The sequence below is a fragment of the Hydra vulgaris genome, chromosome 10 (assembly GCF_038396675.1).
Source record: "Hydra vulgaris chromosome 10, alternate assembly HydraT2T_AEP".
NCBI lineage: Eukaryota > Metazoa > Cnidaria > Hydrozoa > Anthoathecata > Hydridae > Hydra > Hydra vulgaris.
In genome coordinates, this window is record NC_088929.1 from 8105598 (window position 1) to 8129445 (window position 23848).

Consider the following 23848-nt stretch of genomic DNA (forward strand, 5'->3'; position numbering starts at 1 on the left):
TGAATTTCTTACAATTTAAATATCAGTAATCAGCAAGAATATTTTCATTGTGTTTATTGCAAATATTAAACACAATGAAAATATTTTCATTGTGAATATTTTTTCATTTATCTTTTCTAAAATCTAGCTATTCCACGTGTACAAAAAGAAATGTTGTTAAAATTACCTCAAGAATATTCCTTACTAATCATTTTTTGTGTTTGATTAACTTAAATAAAAAAGTTTGTTAGATAATTTTAATTAACTTAGATAAAAAACTAATTTTTATTCAACTAATTTTAATTATTAAAAAAAATTTAAATTTAAAATTCTAGTTAAAATAAAAGTTGAAGTAAAATAAAATGAAGTCAATTATTTTTAATTGCGATTTTTCGGTTAAGTTAGTAACACTACTAAATGAGAAATATTTTTTTGTGTTTAGACTTTGACGTACAGTTCTCAGAGCACGTTGCGTGAAATTAGATGCCGTGTTTGTCGATTTATCCATCAAAGTTTTATTTCTACACCACTCATGGCGAAGCTTATTCATTTTCAAGGTAAAAATTTTATTTGAAAAAAAATTTTTTAATACTTAATTTATTAATTCATTTAGTGGCATATTAATAACATTCAAAAAGGGTATATCTTTTTTTATAATGTTGTTCACCTCCCCAAGGTTTAGAGGGCTATTGCAGTTGAGTAGGCTACTTTATTGTGGTAACAACCCTTTCTTAACTCTTTAACTCTGAAACACAAACTTTAAAGAACTAGGTCGCTGCTTGGAGAAACTAATTGAGCAAAGTACTACAAATTACATGGTTGGAATTTCTCACTAATGAAGGGAACACTCACTACATCACTACGGCATATTATATATGTGTATATATATATATATATATATCATATATTTTTTATACTCACTACATCACAACAGCATATTATTCATATATATATAGTACATCATATTATATATATATATATGTACCATATGCCTAGTTGGCCTATTTTAAATGTTTAATTTAAAGCTAACATTGTTGATTTTTTTACTGATTATTTATTTTTTATATATTCATCTCAAGGCCAAGGGGGCAACTACAATTAATAAACAGAGAAGGGTACTTATTTCTATTATTTTTATTATTTTTTTATTTTTTAATCCTTTCTCAACACTTTAACTCTGGTATATTACCGTGAAAACCGTGAAAAGTACAGCAATAATTTAGCTCGTTTCCACTTTTTCAACAATCGCATTGCCAATGCATGGAATATGTTACCAGATAAAGTAATCGGTTCTCCAACTGTCAACAGTTTTTAAAGCGAGCCTCGATAAGCTCTAATGTTACTACAGCTCGCAGCTATCCTTAGTGAAAGTTGCAATATGAGCTTCACAAAAACTAACTATAATCTGACGTTCTATGATTTTTATTTTGTCAATTATTTTTACTTTTGTTGTGACAAATATATACTACTACTACTATATTAGCACATTAGTAAAGTTGTTTTTAAGATTATGTTTTATATTTAAGAAAATTTAGATATTACATTCTAATATCTAAGGAAATATATTTTCATATTGTTTTTGTATTGCAAAAGTATTTTAAAACCGTCTCTTATCAAACTTCTATTACAACAGTATCTCCAAGCATAAAAATAGTATCTTTTCATTTGCAACACTACCATCCCAACCTTGATGCTTGTAATTGCGTTTATCTCTTTTTAAGTCAGCTAATGAATGTACGCTCCACTTTGTCTATCCCAATTTATCGTAGTTTGCCTATATAAAATTTGAGTTAGCTATCTATAACTATTTATATATAGCTATATATATATATATATATATATATATATATATATATATATATATATATATATATATATATATATATATATATATATATATATATATATATATATATATATATATATATATAAGTTACCTATCTATAAATTTGAGTTAGCAAACATGAAGGACATTCAATGTGGGTATAGGAATTAAATTTATTTTTTCTGTATTTATCATAGGTACTGAGGCATTTTTAATTTTATCAGGCAGTTTATCATCATCATAAAAATTCTTGTTGCAGGACAAAAAACTTTCTGAATATGTAGTTGTTTCCAAAAATGTTTGCAAAAACATTTGCAAAAATGTTTGCAAAAAAATGCAAAAACAATATTGTTAATAATCTCTTTAATGTCATTCCTCCTGACAGTTTTTTTTCTTTGTCTTGTTTGTTAAGGTTAAATAATTTGATGTAATAGAAAGCACATCAGCTAAAATATTGTCTACAAAAAATGTGGATGATTTCTGTTTTAAATAAGTTAATTGCCACTTTTATGATAGCAGTATATGTGTCAGAATTAGATAAACACACAGCTAAATATCTTTAACTTATATTTACTTCAGAAATCCAAATATTTGATTTTTTTATTTTTTTTATTGGTATAAATTTTATTTGAAAAAGTTTGCTTACATCAGATAGACAATGACAGTACTAAAAATGAGATCCCCAAATGGCAACTATAACTGAAGTAACAGCATGAGGCATAGTTGTAGCTGACTTTATTAAGAAATTGTTGATGATCAATAATTTGTAGATGTATTGATGACCAATAATTTGTAGATGTATTGATGATCAATAATTTGTAAATTTATTGATTTTAAAGCAATGTCACTTGTTGATTTTTATCTACAAGTCTTGAATAAAGAGCCAAGGTTAATTTCTTAGATTTCATAATTCTAAGGATTTTCAAAAATTTGGTCTTTAAAAATCCTCAGAATTATTCTTGATTTTCTCTGCACAGACCTTTTTGTATTTACAACTTCCTGTGCTTTTTAAAGTTAATGAATGTAGTATTTTTATCATTTCAACTCACCTGAATTTGAAATAGTTGTATATTTATTGTATATTGTTAATGTAAGTACACTGTAAATTGTTATTGCAGTGCATTAAAATGCATTACATATCTTCAGTGCGTTAAAATGCATTATATATCTTCAGTGCATTAAAAGCAGTATAGTTATAAAGTATTTTAATCAAGAAAATGCTTTGTCACTATTATAGCAAATGTTTTATTGATCAAGTTTAAAGTATAAAGAGAAGTTGATTCCTGTGTGTGATCATACGTAGTTTCTGTGTTGATTCCTGTGCTATTTATAAAAGTTCAAAGTACTAAGTAACCGCTGTACCATTAAAAAACAACAAGCTATTTATTTTCCGTAAATCATTTTTACAATATATTATTAATAATAATAAAAATTATAATAATAACAACAATAATAGTAATAATAACACTAAAAATTATGGTAATAGTAATAATAAGTATGTTTACAATAATTCCACTTAAAAAAATATTAATAATAAATATTATAATGGTAGTTATAAGCATAAAATTATTTATAATAATAGGTTAATGATTTATTAGGATGGTGTCACTCATACAGAAATCTGATTAAATGAATGACACCAATTTTTAAATATAATATAAGTAATAATAAGCGAAGACATACATTAAAACACATGGACCGTGAACACATAATTTAAAGCACATGATAATTGTACTGATGATAATTGTAGTAATAACAAAAAGAAAACTAAACAAATATTTTATTAGTAAGGATAATAATATCTAAAAGTTATTTAATATAATAAAAATTTTTCAGAATTTTTCAAAATTAGTTTTGTTTAAGATGGAGAAAAAGAATTTTAGGATGTAGTTTTTTGGACTTATTCAAAATGCATACAAGGCTTCTGTTCCATTTACAGACGCACTGAAAAAAAATAGAATGTTAACCATACTTTGGGATTTTAAAAGATGGTACATTTAGCTTTCCAGCTTCATTAGCCAAATATTCCATATTCTTTATAATTATTATTCATTGTTCTTGATATAAGGAATAATAATAATAATAACAAAATAAACAAAGTTAAAAAGTAATAAGTTTTTCCTTATAAATTTAACTCAAAAAATATGTAATAAACATAGTTCAGCCATTATTGAAGTTGTTCATTAATTTTGATTTTTTTTTTTTTTTTTTTTTTTTGCTCAGTTTGATCTAAATTTTCTCCAGCTGTATAGATAGGATGGACAAATATGTAAATATAAGATGGACAATGCAGCAAACATATAGCTACAAAGTCATTGAGCAATTATCTTTTTAAAACTGTATATAATATTTTGAAAAGAAGGCTGCAATCTACTTCTTTCACACAGGGCATTCTAAGTAATATCTTTACAAGTTGTCTCACAATAAAGTTTAACATTGAATACAATGCAATGAAATCAGCTGTAAGTTGCTTATCAGAAGTATTGGTACTTAATATAAGACCAATGTTATAAACTTGGCACCTTATGTAGACAAACCAACTAGACTATTCTAATTTAAAGATATATGACAGGCTCCAAAGTATATTGACATAGCTCTACTCTAAAGTGAATTGAAAAGTAAAAAGTTTATTGTGTTTAAGTCATCAAGTTACCTGTGTTTGGCTCATCAAAAATCTTTAATAAAGTTTTATTTATCTACAGAAACTTTCTTTAAATTTTAAAAATTTGCTTTAAAGATAATAGTTTTTAAACTACTAACAAACTTACACCCTACTTACTTACACCCTAGCCACTGTGGACTTACATCCTGCTTACTTACACCCTAGCCACTGTGGACTTTACAGATTTTATTATGTGTCAGTTCAATAAAACTTTTTAAATGATATGGAAGTGTAGTTATAGAAGAAAGGGATTTTTGAAATCTATATAAGGTTTTGTAAAAGCTTTGTTTAAGTAACATAAGTAAAATGTTTTATATAGTGTAACTTTGAGCTATTTGAAATTAAAATTCCTTTTTGGATAGGAATAGGAAGTAAGTCTGCAATAAAAAACTATATTTTTGATAATTGACCTTGAAAATTCTATGCCCATTATTATTAAATGGAAAAGGTAACATTTATAAATCTTTTGTTATTTAAAATTATATTGAGAGAAAAAAACCATTTTCTAAGGTTTTATTTTCAGTTTCCTTAACATATTTATACTTAGATGGTGGTGTACAATGTTATCAAATCCTTGTTGAAGATGTGCAAGAATCAAACTTCAATTTAAAATTGGTTTTAGAGAAAATTAATCATAAACAAGACGCAAAGTTTTTTTAAACAAATTTTGATTTGTGTGGTTGTCAAAAACAAGATGCAAAGTTTTTAACAACTTTTGATTTGTGTGGTTGTCATAAACAAGATGCAAAGTTTTCAACAACTTTTGATTTGTGTGGTTGTCAAAAACTAGTTTTTCGGAATATCAAGTCTTGCAGAAAAAAATCTTTCTTTTGGTGTGAAAGAGATTAAAATGAAGCAGGTGATAAACTATGAACACTTGGAAGCTTTGACTATTGGTATCAAACTACTATTACTTGGAAGCTTTGATATCAAAGATATACTGTTAATAATAATTTTAGAAAATTGAAAATGAAAGATTTTATGAATAGGGTTTATCCAAGATTTTTCTACCTTGATGAAGCTCAATACTCTAGTCCAAAATTTAGTGTTTCCTCCTGAATTGTATATTCTGATAGGATTAGTAACTACACTGGACAGCTTATTATTGTATCTTTGGTCAAAATTTTATAATTTCTTGAAAACTAGGGGAGACTGCAAAGAATCTATCAAATGTAGAGGTTGGGATGGGAACAACTCTAACCCGATACTAAGGTGTTTAGACAAGTTAGAGAGAGTTGAGTTATCTGAAGTTCCTAGTTGTATTCCAATAGCTAAATATGTAAGAGGCTTCAAGGCTGTAAAAAGCTCTTGTTTTGTTTGAACACTTCAGCATGGGTTTTATTGGAACTCTTCAGTATTGGTTTTGTTTGAATATTTCAGTATGGATTTTGTTTGAACACTTCAGTATGGGTTTTGTTGGAACACTTCAGCATGGGTTTGTTGGAATACTTCGCCATGGGTTTTGTTAGAACACTTCAGTTTGGAAAGCTGAAGTTTCCTTTTTGAAAAACCTTAGCTTGGGTTTTGTTGGAACTCTTCAGTATGGGTTTTGTTTAAACACTTAAGTATAGGTATTTTTTTAACACTTCAGTATGGATTTTGTTTGAACACTTAACTATGGGTTTGTTGGAACACTTCAGCATGGGTTTTGTTTGAACAACTTCAGGATTAAGCGAGTCTAATCAAGTTTAAAAACTCGTTTGTATGTACTCAAGAATTTTTAGATATTCTTGGAAAAAAACTTTCACTCAGTTGAAAGGTGCACGTATTCTTGAGCAACCCTTTTTTGAATGCCACAGCTATGGCTTATCTAAACTTACTGGAAAATCTGGAGAATTGATTTATTTTAGGTTCACAGATCAGCATAAAATGGATTTAAAAGACAAGAAGAAAACAAAGAATACAAAGAAGACTCCTCTTTTCTGTAATTGACTTTAAAAAAACTTATTTGGTGTTGGATTATGAACCGCATTATAAACATTCGTATTGTAAATATTTTTAATGTTTGCTTTAAATTTTATAGAAATTATTTAAAATTTAATTTTAGCAATAAAAAAATAAACTAAAGTATTTTATTTTTATAGTGAAAATCTAAAGTTCTTAAGTATGCTCAGATCTCCTCCATTTTTTTTATTTACTTAGATCTCCTCCATTTTTTCCTTTTGAAACATATAAAGGCTTTAGCACTTTGTTCAGCTTTTAAAAATTCTTTTTCAATTTTTATAAGACAAATACTCTTGTTTAAATCAATCTCTTTTGTCATTTGCGTAATATTAATGGGCCTAATTATGTAAATCGCTCAGTAATTTTTTCAAATCTTGTTTGAAAAAAGTAGTAACAGTTATATTTGCAATTGCTTTAGATCTAAGATCGCAAAGTGTGTTTTTAATATCAGTTGTCATTTAATCATGGTTTTCATTTTTCCTAACAAATTAGATAGATATTGTACTTTTAGGACAAAGTTTATCTGATGATAAGCTGTTACCCTTGGTTACCTGTTAGATTGATGCTTTTAGCAAACTATGTTTTGCTTGAATGAATTGTTAAATAAAGTTTTTAACAGGTCATTTGTTACAAGAAACATTAACAAACGTTGTTATAACTCGATGCAAAACCAAGTTTAGTGAGCTGGGGCCATATTCTCATCGCTCCGTTAAAACTTAACAGTATGTTCTGCAAAAAGTTCTTTTTAATTATATTAATACAAAAAGTCTTTAAAAAAATAATTTTTTAAACTTAAATGTTTTATTTTGGAATTAGTTTTTTAAATTTATTTAACAATCTACATGCTGTTCACATTTGTGGATAGCAATGATTGTGAAATCGATGTTTCTTTTAATGCTGCAGGAATTCTTTAATAAATACCAACAATAAGGGTAAATGTGTGTTTTCCTTGTCGATTACATCTTTTAATAAAGGATTGTTGCTATATTTTAAAAAAATGCAAACTTGACTTAGAATTGACACAAATGCAAATTGACTCAAATTTGACACAAATAGTTCTTTTTCTTTATTGAACTCTATAAATTTTTTAGTTTTGCAATTAGTTTTATTATTAGTTCAAAAATGTTTTAAAAAACTTTATTTCTAATGATGCTCTTTCTCTTCTAGATAAGGTCCAAAAACGCATTCTAAACGTCATTGGACCCGCTCTATCTGCTTAGCTTGAGCCTCTTTCCCATCACCATAAACTTGTATCTCTTTTTCTTTTCTACATATCATGGTTGCTGCTTAAAGAAGTTATCGTTTCTAGTTCCATCAACTAAAAATCATTCTCGCTTGACTCGTCATTCAGCTAAATCTCATTCATTTACTGTATCTATCCCTGCATGCTCTAAAAACATTTATTTGTCTGGTTTTTTCCCACGCATTTCAACCCTTTTGAATTCACTTCCATCTTCATGTTTTTCTTATTCATACAACCTCTCTCAAAACTCAAGTCTTCTGTCAACCGTTTACTTGCTCTTTAACTCTATTCCTTTTTCCTAATAACTCCCAACTTAGTAGTGGTTGCTTGCAGCCTTGTTGGGAGTGAACAAGAATTTAAAAAAAAGTCACAAACTTTTTTGTATGTGTAGTTTACTCTATAATCGTTGTGATGTCACTATAATACGTTTAACCTTCGAACTTCGTACTTAGTACCTTCGAACTTCGTACGATGATTGATTTTATACTGCTTTTTACTTTTTTAAATTTTGGAAACTGAAAAATTATTATTATAGCTATTTTTGTTTTCTAGGTTACCCCCCGTCTTTGCTTGAAGTATTGTGCACTGGGGTACCTTCTATGCATATTTGTATAGAATTTATACCGGAATTGCTTAATCAAGCTCATTTAGAAAAGCAGGTGCAATTCTGAAAGTTAATTTTAAATTATTTTTGTTTTTTAAATCACGGTTTACCATCTTTTATTTAATATTTGTCTTTTCTTTTTTTGTAGTTATTTGCTGTTCAATTAATTTCTTACCTCGCCATTCACTATCCCATACCTAAATCGTATTCAATGTGTAAGTACACTTTACAAAGAGTTTCTGATCTACTCATGGCGCTTCCTTTATCAAAACGCAATCAATTTTTTGTACCAGCGCTTAACTGTTTTACTAGAATTTGTAAAGCGTTTCCGCCACTGCGTAACGAGGTTGTCAAGTTACTGTTAAGCATCGGAAAAATTGCCGCTTCACAGCTCAGTAAAATGCCTTTGACAGGTTTTTATTATTATTATTTGTTTTTTTATTTTTAAACTTTTACTGTATTATTTGTATCTTAGACAGCGATATTTTAAAGACTTAATATTTTTTTATTTTTGAAACATTTAGTTGTAAATAAGAGTGCAAATATTTTGGACGAAAATTACACTGATCTTGATTTTGAAATGGATATTGACCGTGAACCAATTAGAGATAACAGTGTTAATAATACAAACCCAAATCGTAGCATTGACTATAAATTACCATCAAATCATCATTTTATGAAAGCTTGTTCTAGTCAAGAGCTTGCGGACGAGACGGAACGTGTATTTGAAAGCATTATGAAAACGAACTTAGAAGAGAAACTTGCGTTATATGATACGTGATCTTGTTGTGCAAACGTAATTTACGAAAAGAGATATAAGCGGTATATAGGTTGCAGCGGCATAAATATGCGAAAAGATTATTATTAATAACTGTTTTTAAAAAAATATTTATACATTTTAAAAAAATTCAAAGAAATACAAAAATGTTTTTTTTTTCATTCGATTTTAGTAGCCATCGGTTTTTCCTTCTCTCCTTGGGTCTGACATAGCGTAAACTATACCAGGTCTTTCAACATATATTGCTTGCGCAGATGTTTTCATTGGTAATATAGTTTCAAAAGTGTGCCCTTTAGCTTGTAGTTTTTTAATTATCTCCTCGCTTATACTGCTTCCTTCTTCTATATTAATATAATTTGGCCATAATTGATGGTATAAACGTGGTGAGGCAACTGAATGCGCCAAGTCTAGACCAAACCACATTTTGTTGATAATTGCCTTAAACAAAAAGATATAAAGATATATATATATATATATATATATATATATATATATATATATTAGGGTGGAATGAATTTTAGTTTTTTTTACAATTCGTTTAGCCTGGGTGTGCAAAAGTTGTCTATTCATTTCAGAAATACTCTGGAAAAATATCAATGGTCTAGGAAATTATCTTGAGGTGCCTTAAGACCTTTAAAATTTTAATGGGTCCCTAATATTATGTAAAAAAAAGTTTTTCAAAAGTATGTCATGTTGGGTCTCAAAAGAAGCAAAATTTTATAAAAATTTCAAAAATAACAATTATTTAAAAAAAAAAATTGTTATTTTATAGTTTATTGCAGAAAAAATGACCTTTTAAACTAAAAATGAAAAATGTTTTTTTTTTTTTTAATTATAATTTCAAAAAAAATCTTAAATAATAATTTCTTTATAAAATAATTGTTATTTTTGAAATTTTTATAAAATTTTGCTTCTTTTGAGACCCAACATGACATACTTTTGAAAAACTTTTTTTTACATAATATTACGGACCCATTAAAATTTTAAAGGTCTTGAGGCACCTCAAGATAATTTCCTAGAGCATTGATATTTTTCCAGAGTATTTCTGAAATGAATAGACAACTTTTGCACACCCAGGCTGAACGAATTGTAAAAAAAACTAAAATTCACTCCACCCTAATCTATATACTGCAAGTAGTTATTACTCCGCGGTGATAAGACCGTAAGGACTTATTATTATAAGTCCTTACGGTCTTATCACCGTAAGGACTTATTATTATAAGTCCTTACGGTCTTATCACCGCTAGAAAGTTCATGCCTTCTTCAGTACCAATGTTGCTTATTGGGCTAGAGCCGGCGTGTTAAAAAACTAAATTAAGAAAATATTGAGCAAAATCAATCCTAAAACTTTTTATTGTATTTACTTTCTGCCCCTCGCATTTAAACTTTTGCTCTACCCAATCGCGTTACATTATTCTTTCTGCTTCAGAAATAGAATTTCCTAAAACTACTAAAGTCTAAAAATTAATTAAAACGCAAGAAAAAGTTTATTTTGAATATATTATGTCATATAAAAGCATAAGTAACTCCTACCTGACTCACAGAAGCTATTATCCTACCACCTCCTGTACCTCCAATCACGAATTTAACTTCCCCGTTTTTATCTGTCATTATGATTGGTGACATTGATGAGACCGGAGTTTTGCCACTATGCACCTTATTGTATGGAGACGGTGCTAATGGTGCTAAACCTTCTTGTATTGTGTTCATTGTGCTAAAGTCACTCATTTCATTATTATAAATGATACCAGTTTCAGTTGATCGATACATGCATCCAAACCTTGAAATTTATAATAAGAATATTAAACAAAAATATATATTTAAAATAAGATAAACTTGTTCATTTACAAACCAATATTATATATTCATTCATAATACACATTCATTCATTCGTGATACTTTTGTTTGAATAAGGAAAAAAAACAGCTTACGCACCATTCGTTAATAGTTGTTGTAACCGAAACAGCATCTCCATTTTCAGCAAGAATACTTGCGTGCGATGTTCCCTTATCTGATGGAATTACATATTCAGATCCATAATATTGAAAATCACGAGTTTTGCTATCGTCAATCTTTAGACGTAAAGAGTCTCCAAAGTTTTCATCCAAGGCATGTTCAGTTTCCTTTTAAACATATAAATTTACAAACTCAGCAAAACATTTTAATATATTCATATTTTTAAAAATTTTTATGAAAATTTACCTTATTCAATTGATTTTTATCTATAAAGTTTGGGTCGCCATATTTACTTTTTTGAGCAAATGTGAACTTTAGCGCTTCAATTATCCGATGATATGTTTTGGCTGATTTTTCTGGGTCTGTAGGGTCCATATCAAGAGGAGATAAAAAATAACCTAAAAATCCGCAATTAACAAAATATAAAAAAAATGCTGAGCTACAAAAAGTAAAAGAAATAACAACAACAAAATTTTTGCATCATTAAAAACATAAGTATTAAGAAAAAATACCTTTTAATATATTTAAAAATTGTATGACAGATACTCCTCCACTTGGTAAACCTATAGTAGACAACTTTAAATCGTTGATATATGTTGTAATAATGTTTCTAGTTTCCACTTTATATTCTGCTAAATCATCCAAAGTTACAATGCCCCCTGCTATTGATATGTCTTTTACAATCTTTTCTGCTAATTTTCCAGAATAAAATGATTCAGGATCATCCCTTATGATTTTTAGCGTTTCTGCCAGCTTTGGATCTTTTAAAACAGTTCCAGCTTGTATGGGTTGATATCCCGATGTAAGCAATAAGTTTCTGTAAAAAATAAGCCTGTTTTTATTAATTTTTAATATTATAAATATATTTTGATTAATATTGCAATCTTAGCACAGTATATGTTTATTCACAGTATATATTTATATATGCTATAAAAATGGTAACTCGTCGCTGTCCCAAGATATTAATTTTTTTTATACAAGTATGTCAACATGTGTTTCAAAAGAAGCAAAACTAGATGATTTTAAAAATTTCAACAAACCTTAATTAATTAAGGTGCCTCCACCGGGAATAACTTTCAATCATAAGTGATTGATGGAAGCCTGGTGAAGAAGGTAGAACTCTGATTAAAAGATTTTATAATGTTAAAATAAAGATAAAGACAAAAAAGAAGATTTATTCAAATTGTTAAACCAACTGAAAAAAACAAATACAAAATAAAAAATAAAATTGTTTTCATAAAATAAACCAAACCATGGACCGCAAATAAAGTAAAAAAACCATTTAAAAGCAAGCTTCTGCAAGTCACTGTAGCAACTGATTTACATCAATCCAATTTTTGATGCTTTTTGTTAACTTTGCTACAACAATATGATTTGGTAATAGTGTTTACACTAGACCGTTAGTCTATATGCTCTATCGACTGCTGGTGCATACCAGTTGACAAAACTACTGGTGAATACCAGTAGACGAAATAACTTTTCAAGCAATGAGTAGTTAGCGTTTGTAAGATTTTGTAAGATCTCATTTGTAAGCCTAGATTCAATAATCTTTCATCCAAGGTTATAGGATTCTTATGTTTCATCAAAGGTTATAAAATTCTTATAGTGTTTAAAAACTTTGTAGTTCCTTTTTTGTTTTGACCACAATATCGATTTCCCCAACGTTCCTGAAACTATTGCGCTTAACTTGTTTCTCCGCGCAGCGACCTTGTTTGTCATGGCTCATTTTTGAAGTTCTTGGGCTAAAAAAGATAAATACTGTAAAAAAAATTGGTCTCCAAGCGCATATTACATACTCTAGGTAAGGACATATACGGTGTGTACAGAGTTTGATATGTTGAGTTTATTCTGGGTAGACTTACGTTTTGTTTGACAATTATATGACAGGAGTTCTGTTTGCAGTTGAGTTCGCTTTATCAACCGCGTTTTGAAATCTCTTCTTTTTTGCTTGTTTTTCTTTTTAATTTATTTATGAAATATATTTTTCAATGAAAAGATTTGGAATAAAGCAATTGCGTGTTTTAGAAAAAATTACTAAAAATAAGATTGAATGATCTTCTTACCAAAAACTGTTTTAAAACCGCTGAAAAACCACATTTTTAACGGCATTTTATTAACTCGATATGTAAAACGTACACGCCAAAGTACTCAATTTAATGCCACGAACTTCCAAATAACACCGAATGTTGCCTTAAAATCTCTAGTTGTCTCAAAATGCTAATTCATATTTCAAGTGTCATAGTCTAAAAGAACATAAAAAAGACATCATCTTCTGTAATAATGCTGTTTAATATATCATTTGGTGTTTCATCTGCAAATCTATTTTTCTGCCAGCGTATTTTTCAGTGGGACTATGCTGAAGCATACTCCCGGAAAAAAAAAACGCGAAAAAACGCAGAATATGTTTATTTATTACTCGGATAGCATTCAACTCGGAAGTTGTTCTGCAGTCCAATCAATATCTATTTAGTTGACTTGCGTGTATACGACATGCTATGCAAAGAACATTCTATGCTTCCTACCAAGGTTTTCCATCTTTTTGGACTAGTGTAAAACAAGTTATAAATTTTATACGCAATACCTAAAAACTTTCAACTCTGTTCGTAATTCTGCGGCAAGAGGACTAAGTTATGACAAACTGATGAAAAATAAATCGCTAATAGGTTTTCTTAGATGATCTTTGCTTGTGCTTTTTTTTTTTTGCTTTACTGCCGTAGTCATAACCTTGGACACCACAGTCTTTTTTGGTATGTGTTTTTTTATTATTATCAAACAAGATAAATCAGCAATTTCGCATTCTTTGATTGCAGTCAACAAACTCTAGAAACAGCTCTTCAATTTTCTTGGTTTTTCTTTCTTCATTTAAATGAACATAATTTTTAATAACACCAACAATACTTAATTAAATTTAAGACTTTTTTAAAACTTTTTTGTGGTTATTAAGGTGCTCCCAGAAGTTCATACGGTCTTATCACAGAGCACCGCGGAAAGGCATTTAACTAGGAACTTCACGCCCCTTTTCTTACCAATATCACTTAATGTGCCAGAGCCAGCATTGGACCTCTTGATTTTCTAACAAATGCGCCACGGTTGCAGTGTTTATTGTGGATAGGCATAAAAAAGTCATCGTGCTCCACATCAACTTTTGTTTTTCAACGTTATAAAGAACAGATAAAGCGCCAAGCATGTTAACTAAATCAAAAACTTCCTTTGCAAAACCATCGTTGATGTTGAAATAAGCACCTACATTACAATCTGGGTTTACTTATTTATCTGAATCGCTGAATCATATCTTTTGGCAAAACTCGATATTTTTAACTTTGTTTGTTTTGTAGTAAAATTGAAGTAGCGTTTCGTTTCGTTTTGCATTGCTTTTTTTATTTTCTATACCTTATTTAAGCTCCAGATTTGTAATTTATTTTTTTATTTGATTACAAAATAGGATTTTATATAATTTAGCATTAATTATTCCAATGAATAAAACATTTTTTAAATGGAAGGAATAAATAAAAATATGTTAACTTATATCAAAGGGTAGTTATTTATAACCAGCAGTGGGGCATTCAGAGATGGATCCAGGATTTTTTGGTGTTTGAGATAACTTCCAGAAATGAATCAAACTCCAAACATTTGTATTTTTGGAGGCTGGGAACAAAAAAGCTCTTTAACTTCATACCCCTCATCCTCCCCCCAAATGTGACAGGCAGCAAGTTAATTAAATATTTTTGTACTATTCTCAACTAGACTTATATTCATCGATAAATTTTAAGTTTCAATCTAATATCTCTCTGCGTTCAAAAATTATGACCAAATAAAGTTTACACCCCCTTCAATTTGAGGGCGTTACAAATTTTATATGGTCATAATTTTCGAACGCCGAATTAATGAATATAAGTCTAGTTGAGAATAGTACAAATATTATTTTATCAACTTGTTGCCCCTCAAGTTGAGGGTGGGGGAAGGATGATGAAGTTAAAGAGCTTTTTCGTTCCCAGCCTTCAATTATCGCAATTTATTTGCAAAGCATCATTATTTAACATAAGTATAAACATACAAATATTTGGAGTTTGCTCCATGTCTTGAAGTTAGCTATCTCAAACACTAAAAAAATCCTGAATCCGTCACTGAGGGCATTTGTCAGAGTTTTAGCACAGAACTATAAGGTTCGAGGCTTAATTGCCGCAGGCCCGTCTTTACCTATGTCCAGCCTAGGAAGCCGCTGCGGGGCCAAGGCATTTGGAGAGACCAGCCGGAAAGGAACCAATTTTTTTTTTCATTTTGCAAACCTCAGTTTTACACTTTTAAACTTTAAACAGAATATATATCAGCTGGAAACGACCGATTTAACCTGACGCACAAATACGGAAAGGTTCAACAAAGTAAACAAAATGTTTTAAGTAGTAGAAATTGAATTGATAGTGGAATGAGCTGTATTGCTCTCTGTCTATTATTGTTCAAGAGGTTTAATCAAGTTTAGTCAAATTTGAAAAGAACTCATGTTATTGGTGGGCACCAACAAATACTCTGCTGCTGTAACCAAACCAAAAATCTTTATTCATCGAAATCATTTCCATGGATCAGTCACTGTTCTGTTGAGCTTGCAATCGTCTACAAGACAAATTGTTGTCTATCAAGGCATCAGACTTCTCTGTGGGAAGTCTGATACCTTGATAGACATCAATTCTGATACCTTGATAGACATCAAAAAGCAAGGAAATATTCTCACTTATTCTGAGAATAATTCTCTCTGCTGTTGTTACAAATTGTACTGGAAAAAGTTTTTTTTCAAACTTCAAAAAAAGCAAAGAACTGCCACAGGTCTAATAGCGGACAAAAAAGTTTATCGGCTGTATTAAGTATGTCATGAAAAAAGAGTGCTGAATAACAGATTTTTTTTGTTAGAGGAGGGGGGAGAGAGTTTATAGAGGCCACAACTGTTATTTCACTGTGGGGCCAGGATGACCTAATGATGGGCCTGGATGGCGGCTCTGATTAAATTCTCTTCCGTGCTATTCTGTGATAAGTCCGTTATACCTTCTTGGGACACTTTATTAGCTAATAATAAAAATGTATATATTAATAATAATAAAAATATATATATTAAAAATATAAAATATATATATGTTAATGCAATAAATAATCCTTTTTATTATTCTTAAACATTTTAACGTTTTTATTATTCTTACATTTTTTAACGTTGAATATTTTATACCTTTAGACAACACTCCATATAGTTTATAACTGATTAAACTAGAGTTAAATAAATATTTCTCAAACATTTATTAAGTTTTATTTTAATGTACCGCAAGCAATACCTAAAGTACTCGTATGGTTCCAAATAATGTGCTCAAACTTTTAGCCAATTATTTAAACTAAAGTAAAAAAAAAACAATTGACGGAAAACGGAAAAAAACATATACTGAAACTTTTTAGTCCCTGTGCTTTTTTCTTGCTTTAATTAGGTTAACCTAATTAACAGCGTGTGTTCCACCGATTCCACCCTCTAACATCGTGTGCAATTTCTGTCCGCTTTTCTTTATGCTATCTTTCTAACCTGACTGCTTCTATCTTTCACTCTAAGATATCTTTGTTTTTCCTAAATACACTTTACTCTTGGCCGTAAAGCGGTTATGACGCTCCTTCTTGGGGGGTTGAACTTGTCTTTGCGTGTCTTGGTATGGTGGTCTTTGTATGGCAACTAGCCGAAGGAGAATAAACCACAATACCAAAAAAAGAAACAATTGAGTTTAATTAGAATCAATGTTTTTCAATCGATGTAAAATCAATGTTTTTGTTCTTTTTTATAAAACATTTTTTTTTTGTTAAACATTTTTGTAAATGTAAAAAAATCTTTTAAAAAAAAAAAATTTTTATGGCATTTTCAGTATCCTAGTGGTAGTATCCAAGTGATAGTATCCTAGTAATAAAAAGAGAATTTCAAAAGTCTTGTTGGTTCTTAATTGAAGCGAAGTTGTAAAATAATTTCAAAAAAAAAAAGGTAATTTAAAAAACAAACAAAAAAGCAAATACTTTTATAGAATGTTTGTAAAAGGTTTTTTCTTTTTTAATTAAAAAAAAAAACTTTATTTTCGAAGCAGTAAAAAACTTTATTTTCGAAGCAGTAAAAAACTTTATTTTCGAAGCAGTAAAATACTTTATTTTCGAAGCAGTAAAAACTTTATTTTCGAAGCAGTAAAAAATTTTATTTTCTAAAAAATCTGAAAAATAAATTTTTTATAAAATGACAATTATTTTTGAAATTTTTTTTATAATTTCGCTTCATTCAATTTTGTTAAAATTTTTTAAATCCAGTGTTATCATATAGGACACATTAAGGTGCATGCTGAATATATTTTTAAAAAAGGTTGTTTTTTGATCCTATGATACATTAATTTTTTTCTTACTAAATATTTTTCTTGTCGGTGTTATAGCAATTAAACATACTTATTTGCATAACATTTAAAGTTGTGTTTTGATCAACAAACCGAAAGTAATTAATAGCAAAAATTAATATTTTATAATTCATAACTTTGTGCTCTTGAACATACCCGAGCAGCAATATGATGACGCTGACTCCCCCCCCCCCTCTCTCTATCGCCAGATAAAACAGTGTAATTAGTTGTGAGCCTGAAGTTGGTTGTCTAATTTGATCTCGGTCCACTACTGGAAGGTATCTTTAATTTGTAGTTGCCAATCCTAACTGGCACTTATAGAGGTATTTTAAAAACTTTTTTTAAAAAAATAATAAAGAGAAAATACCTTTACAAAACATTGAAATGTAACCTTAAAATTTAGTTAATTTTTAATGTTACAAATTTTGCATTAAACAAAATCATGCACTTTTTCAAGTTGACTTAACGGCTCGTTTTGTTGTTGACTTTACATAATGTTTTCGGTCAAATGTGGGGCCGGTGCACAAAAAATTTTTTAATGTTAGTGATAAATCTTAGACTGCATGTGAGTCTCGTTGAATCGGTAATTACGAAAAAATACTTAGTAATAAAACTATAAAATTGTCTTAAAACTTTAAATTATCGAAGTTTATTATACTTTTATAATATTTTTTTGTTTTTGTTTAAGCTATTAAGCATTTAGCTTCGTCGTTATGACTTCTTCATAGTTTATTACTTGGAGCAAGTTTTTTCTTTAACACTATATTTCTTCCATCCTATTTTTCAGATAACCATTTTTATTTCCAAATTTATTACATAATAATGAAACAATAAACCGTGAGAGATACAAACAAAAAATTGAATGCGTCTAATACATTTTTCTAAAACTGTCCCATTCGAGCTACACCCATTTATCAGTTAAACTTGCCTTGGTTTAAAAAGAGTGTCTTTGGTTCAAAAATTGTGTGGCTTTAGTTTGATGTAGAGTATATACTTTTCAAAAAAGTTTATATGTACAATATATATCTTACCTTAAACCAGCATCAGTTTTTATAAACTCTTTACTTAATGTAGCGACTCTATTTAAAATCGGGTGAACTACAAAACCTTCGCTTGTTAATTGTATAGCTGTGTCGACAAGTTTTTCCCACGGCAATCGTCCATACTTTCTCCAAGCAAAATACAAACCTTTAATTTGACCAGGAACTCCAATTGCTTGTCCACCTGTCATAAATTACATTGTTAATTGTATAAATTCTGTTAAATAATAGTACAAGAAGGTTTATATAGTTAACACATAAATGATATAATTAACAAATAGAAAATTGTAATTAAATTTTATAATGAAACGTATTTATATAATTAAGAAATATAAAAACCAATATATAAAAATAATTTTAAAAGAGAGAAAAGAAACAAATGTTTAATCTTTCATCCGTTTCTAAAGGGAAGGGTGATAAATTCATGGATTAACTTGTTTTCTAGTTTGAACTACCGTAAATTAGTAAAAATATATCCCTACTTTATGCAAATATAAATATAAAAAAGGTTTAAAGTTTACCTTTTACATAAAATAAAAGGTTTAAAGTATACCTTATACCTAAAATAAAAGGTTTAAAGTATACCTTATACCAAAAATAAAAAAAGTTTGAAGTTTATCAAAAATTTTCTAAAACTTGCTATGCCCAAAAACTTTATTTTATATTTATTTATGCGTTAGGTAGGGATCTGGGCTCAATTCATTAACGAGAGTATGGTGTGTTTAATATACTTTTAAACAAATCAAATTAGGATTGCTTTTTAATAATTTTTTTTTAAGCATTTTATCTCAATTTTAATCTTGGTTTGCATTCTCTGAAATAACACCTTAGAGAATATTTATTATTTAAACATTATGATATTTAAACTTGCTAATAAATATTACTATCAAAGCTCTTTACAACTCAATGAATAATTTTATTTTTAAACGTATTAAAAAGGAAGGCAAAAGATAAACAGTTGATAGATTTCGAAAATTATGAAATATCCAAGAAGTTAAGACATATAATATCAACATTGCATTACAAAAAATATGTTGCTTTCAACAAAAAAAAGACGTTGCATTACACAAAATATGTTGCTTTAAGCAAAGCAATTATGATTACATAAAAAATATTTAGTCTTAAGAAACTGCCACTTGTTTATAAGTTGTAATAATTGTTTTTGGTAGTTTGTGTATGTTACGCCATTGTACTCACTAGACAGTTAGTATGCCGGATTTGGGATCCGAAACTCCGTATTTGACCTACTTTAGGGAAGTTTTTTATTATTTACAACTGTTACATTATATGTTATTTGGTCCCTTACTGTTTTTTCTCTTACTTGTGGTTTTATTTTTTTAAACTTAAATTTTTATAACTTTATAATTACCGTATCGTGATTTGTTAATATTTTTTTCAAACATGTCAACAGTAGACTTTCCAGGAGCTCTCTCGCGAAAATCGAGAGCTTCAAATGTATTATTTTCTTTTATATAAATAAGCATAAATCCTCCGCCACCAATACCAGTTGCGTACATATTAATAACACCTAAACATAGTGTGGTAGCAATCGCACTGTCCACTGCAGAGCCATTTTGGCGAAGAATATTGACACCAATTTTTGAACAAGCCCCAGCGTCACTAGAAACTGCAGCTTTTGCATAAAGTTCTGCTGCATATGTGTCATGAATTTTCCCATGAATATGACTTTTTTTAGTAAATAAAGTTAATGTGATGCCAGTAGCAGCTGCAATACCGAGAAAGACAGCAAACGTTGTTAGAGACATTACAATCAGTTGCTTTGCACTGCAGTTGTTTCTTAAAAAAACATAAATAAAAAACATAAAAAATTCACAAGAAAATCTTTGAAACACATATGAAACACTTCTTTCCCGTACCCTCTTTTATTTGGATTGGCTTCCATATCTCCAGGTGACTCTTCAAAGCAACCGGTTGCATTAACGTCTGATGAACTAGGTATTATATTTAAGCTTTCAGTTGTCGTTGACGTTTTATTGCTGCTATCAGAAGTTTTTATTGATAAGTCTGGATTTTTATTTTCTCGTGGGCCGTTTGTAAGTTCCAACGAGTTTGACGATTTGTATTCATTTTCGGCGGGTTTTTTTTCGTTTTTAATCATTTCAAACTAATTTCTTAAAACAATGCGTTCAATTAAAACCATTACTTCAAATTTAGCGTATATTTTATTTAATATTCCAATATTTAAAACTTAAAATCTTTTTTTGATTAGGCGTTCGAAAAAAATTTACGAAGACGCGTTTGACTTACGCCACAATTCGAAATTTTCGTTATAGCTGTTTTGAATTATGTTAAAATTGAGCTAAAGTGAGCGCCAAAGCAATAAAAAATGTTTTTGTATAAAAAGTAAATCATGCGTTAAAATTTCAATACGACCTTTCCAAAACCTTTAGGACGAGTAAATTTTAAATTTTAATGATTTTATTTTTTATTCCACCACTATCCACCAACGTGGTCATAAGTTTTAGCAAAAAAGTAATTGCATTTTCTAAAGGATTTTTTAAGCGTAATAAAGAAAAGATGAAAAAGAAGTTATAATTTACTTTTTAAATAATCGACTGCGTTTTAGTGATTAAAGCTCGAGTTGCTCGATCAAGCTTTTGTAGAGTTAGTCAATTTTAAAAAATTGAACCAAATTAGTAGTTAAACTTAAAGGTTTAAAAACTATGTAAAAACTTTAATATGAGCAGCCCTGGCTTACTGGTTAGATTGGTGGTTTCAGAATTAAGAGATATATGACCAAAGCGAGCATCAAATATAGAACTTGATGCACACTTTGGTCATATATAAGACATCTATTAGGAAATCGGCGTAAACTTCCTTAATAAATGCTCTACTGTCGCGCTCTATTTTTATTTTGTTTATTTGAAGTACTGTTTGCAAATTTAACAATTATCCAGGAAAAAAAGTTCTATAGAATTTCTGTAAACATTTAAAACATTTGGCCTATAGAAATTCTATAGAATTTCTATAAAATGTTTATCAATTTTCTATAAAAATTATTATAAAACTCTTTTTTTCTATCGAAAAAAGTAGAAAAAAAGTTCTATAGGAATTTCTACAGAAATTAACAGAGGTTCTATAGAAATTCTATAGAATTTCTATAGGCCATACGTTTCAAATGTTTACAGAAATTCTATAGAACTTTTTTTTCCTGGGTAAACAATGTTCAAAAAAGTTATAAAGTTTACATATATCCTATTTAACAAATTTTTTGATAATGTTATGTTCATCAATTAAAATGACTCTAAAAGAGTACCTTTGTAACAATTTAAAAACAACTCGATTCAAGTCTATCAAGCAACTCAATTATGGTTTTATACTAAAAAGTTTTTATGAAAGGTTATTCATTTTTTTTCCGTTGGAAATTTAAGGAAATATTAGTAGCATGTACAGTAAATATACAGGGGAGAGTGGGGAAAAGTGGGACGCGGTAGGATTAGGACACCCGTATAGTTTTATTTAGGAGCAATGCCTAATTACTGTTATTTATTGCAAATGTATGGATTTCTTGCGCTCTTTTTATTAGATCATTTTGCCTTTCTGCGCGTGGTAGAAACTGCTTTTTTGAAAGTATCTCTAAAAAGTATTTTTGCTGATAGCCTAGTAACCCATGTATGTATTTATTTTCGATTGCTTTTGCACTTTTTATCTATTTTATAGGGAAATGCACTTACCATTTAATATTTAGTACTAAATTTATTTTTTATGTAGCTTTAATTGTGTGGCTGTAATCTGCCCTTCATAGGGGTCAAGTGGGACAGAGTAAAAAGTTGCTGTCCCACTTCTCTTAAACAGTTTTGCGTTATTTTATTGGGGAAAGTTCTACAACTTTTTAGCTACGATTTTTTTGTTGTTTTTAAAATAAAAATATTGGTACGTTTGGTAGGGTTCAAGCGGTTTTTAATTTTAGTTTTAGTTCTTATACAGTGGATTTAAAAGAAAATTTGAAAAGAGAGACCTTTATTGAAGATAAATTTGATTTGATTCATCATTTTTGTTTGGAGCAAATTCAGAATTCTTTTTGCATCAACAATTTGAAAGCATTTGGAAAGCAAAAGGCATGCATACAAATTTTTTTGATTTTAAATAAAGTCATAATTTCATTAATAGTCTGAAATAAAATATAGTAATAACAGTAACCTTAATACCATGACAATAAATATTTTATTATCAAACTTAATTTCCTTTAAATTTCAGGTCAGGCCTAGAGTTTATAAAAGAAAAAGTGAAACTCCACATGCTTCAGAAAACATTTTAAATGAAAAATGGAATAAGCCGTAGAAAAGCAGCATACTCAGCTGGCATTTCTGCATTTCATGTGTATTAAAAAAAAAATGCTTTTACTAAATATTTGATTAAATTTCCACGGTAAAAAAACATAACCTTGTTAAAAGTTTTTTAATATGAAACCATAATTGATTTGCTTGTCGACTTGAATCGACTTATTTTTAATAGTTACAGTGCACACCCCTTAACAGCAAATAACTCCAGACATTTAATGTACTGCTTAATCTAATAAAGCTATGTGGTTTGATATATTATATATATATTACTTAAGTGTAAATATGGCATATGCAAAATGTCTATCATAATATGCCAAAGCGATTGGCTGGGAGTGAAAGATACTGTTTCCCACCACCAGAAGAGCGATGTACTATCATAATTGATTTACATATTAATATACCTAATTTTTAGGTAAACTAATAACTTTTTATTGAATAAAGATTTTTATTTACAATATTTATTTAAAAAAAAATTGTTTAATACTTTAATTTACTGGTTTTAAAACCAGTATTTTTTAATTATTAAAAAGCTAATGTTTTATTTCTTAATGATGACATTTTCATTCCCATTCCATATCAAAGACGATTTTTAAATAAGATTTTTTTAAAAATGTGTTGAGAATAGTTCAATGCTAAGTATTTATATATTATATTTGTGTCACACAGGTAAAAATCCTCCAATTTTGAAGCATATTTTTTTTCTAGCATTTTTTCTTTTATGTTTTGTATATCATTAAGGTACACAATAATTATTTTTTGTTTCTAATTCGATAGATAAATGATACAAGTTCATCAAATGTTTGTACTTTTAAAAAAGTCTTTTGACTCTTTGTTTAAGGCCATGGACTACACAAATGTTTTCAGTACCAAAGAATTAAATTTTTGCCTTACGTTAAGGCCAATTATTAACAAAACTGTTAGTAGCAAGTGCTGTGACAATAAAACCACATTTTGTGAAAATAGACCAAGGTGATGGGCAGAATTCAATAAAATCAATAAAAAAAATTGTTTTTTTTTTAAGGCCAAGGTCAAAACAATCAAGACTAAGACCAAGGCCAAGGCCAACAGTTTCAAGGCCAAGGCCTCAATTTTTGGCCTTAAGGCAAGGTCAAGGCTAAGGA

At 28.7% G+C, this 23848-nt stretch overlaps 2 protein-coding genes across 2 annotated transcripts in view; one reads left to right on the plus strand and one right to left on the minus strand.

Annotated features, from left to right (window-relative positions):
* LOC100197044 (integrator complex subunit 2) overlaps positions 1-9182 on the plus strand; it is a 51565-nt gene extending 42383 nt beyond the window's left edge. Inside the window, exons 16-19 of the mRNA XM_065807190.1 lie at positions 422-536; positions 8206-8312; positions 8406-8670; positions 8782-9182. Coding sequence (XP_065663262.1) covers positions 422-536; positions 8206-8312; positions 8406-8670; positions 8782-9038 — 744 coding nt within the window. The 3' untranslated portion in view covers positions 9039-9182. The remainder of the gene's footprint in view (positions 1-421; positions 537-8205; positions 8313-8405; positions 8671-8781) is intronic.
* LOC100200581 (glutathione hydrolase 1 proenzyme) lies at positions 9116-20734 on the minus strand. Its single transcript, XM_065807191.1, has 8 exons — positions 20301-20734; positions 19793-20220; positions 18415-18607; positions 11504-11808; positions 11238-11389; positions 10971-11158; positions 10569-10815; positions 9116-9473 (listed from the first exon to the last, which is right to left on the minus strand). The coding sequence occupies exons 1-8, from the start codon at positions 20540-20542 to the stop codon at positions 9204-9206; spliced, it is 2025 nt and encodes a 674-aa protein (XP_065663263.1). The 5' UTR covers positions 20543-20734; the 3' UTR covers positions 9116-9203.
* Positions 20735-23848: the final 3114 nt, after the last annotated feature.

Bases quoted from the DNA above. Each gene is read 5' to 3' on its own strand.
- LOC100200581 (XM_065807191.1), bottom strand. From the start codon at position 20,542: ATGATTAAAAACGAAAAAAAACCCGCCGAAAATGAATACAAATCGTCA. The intron at 18,608-19,792 runs GTAATTATAAAG...AATTTATGACAG, and splicing joins TATTAACAAATCACGATACG to GTGGACAAGCAATTGGAGTT. The intron at 11,159-11,237 runs GTAAATTTTCAT...TATGTTTAAAAG, and splicing joins ATAAAAATCAATTGAATAAG to GAAACTGAACATGCCTTGGA.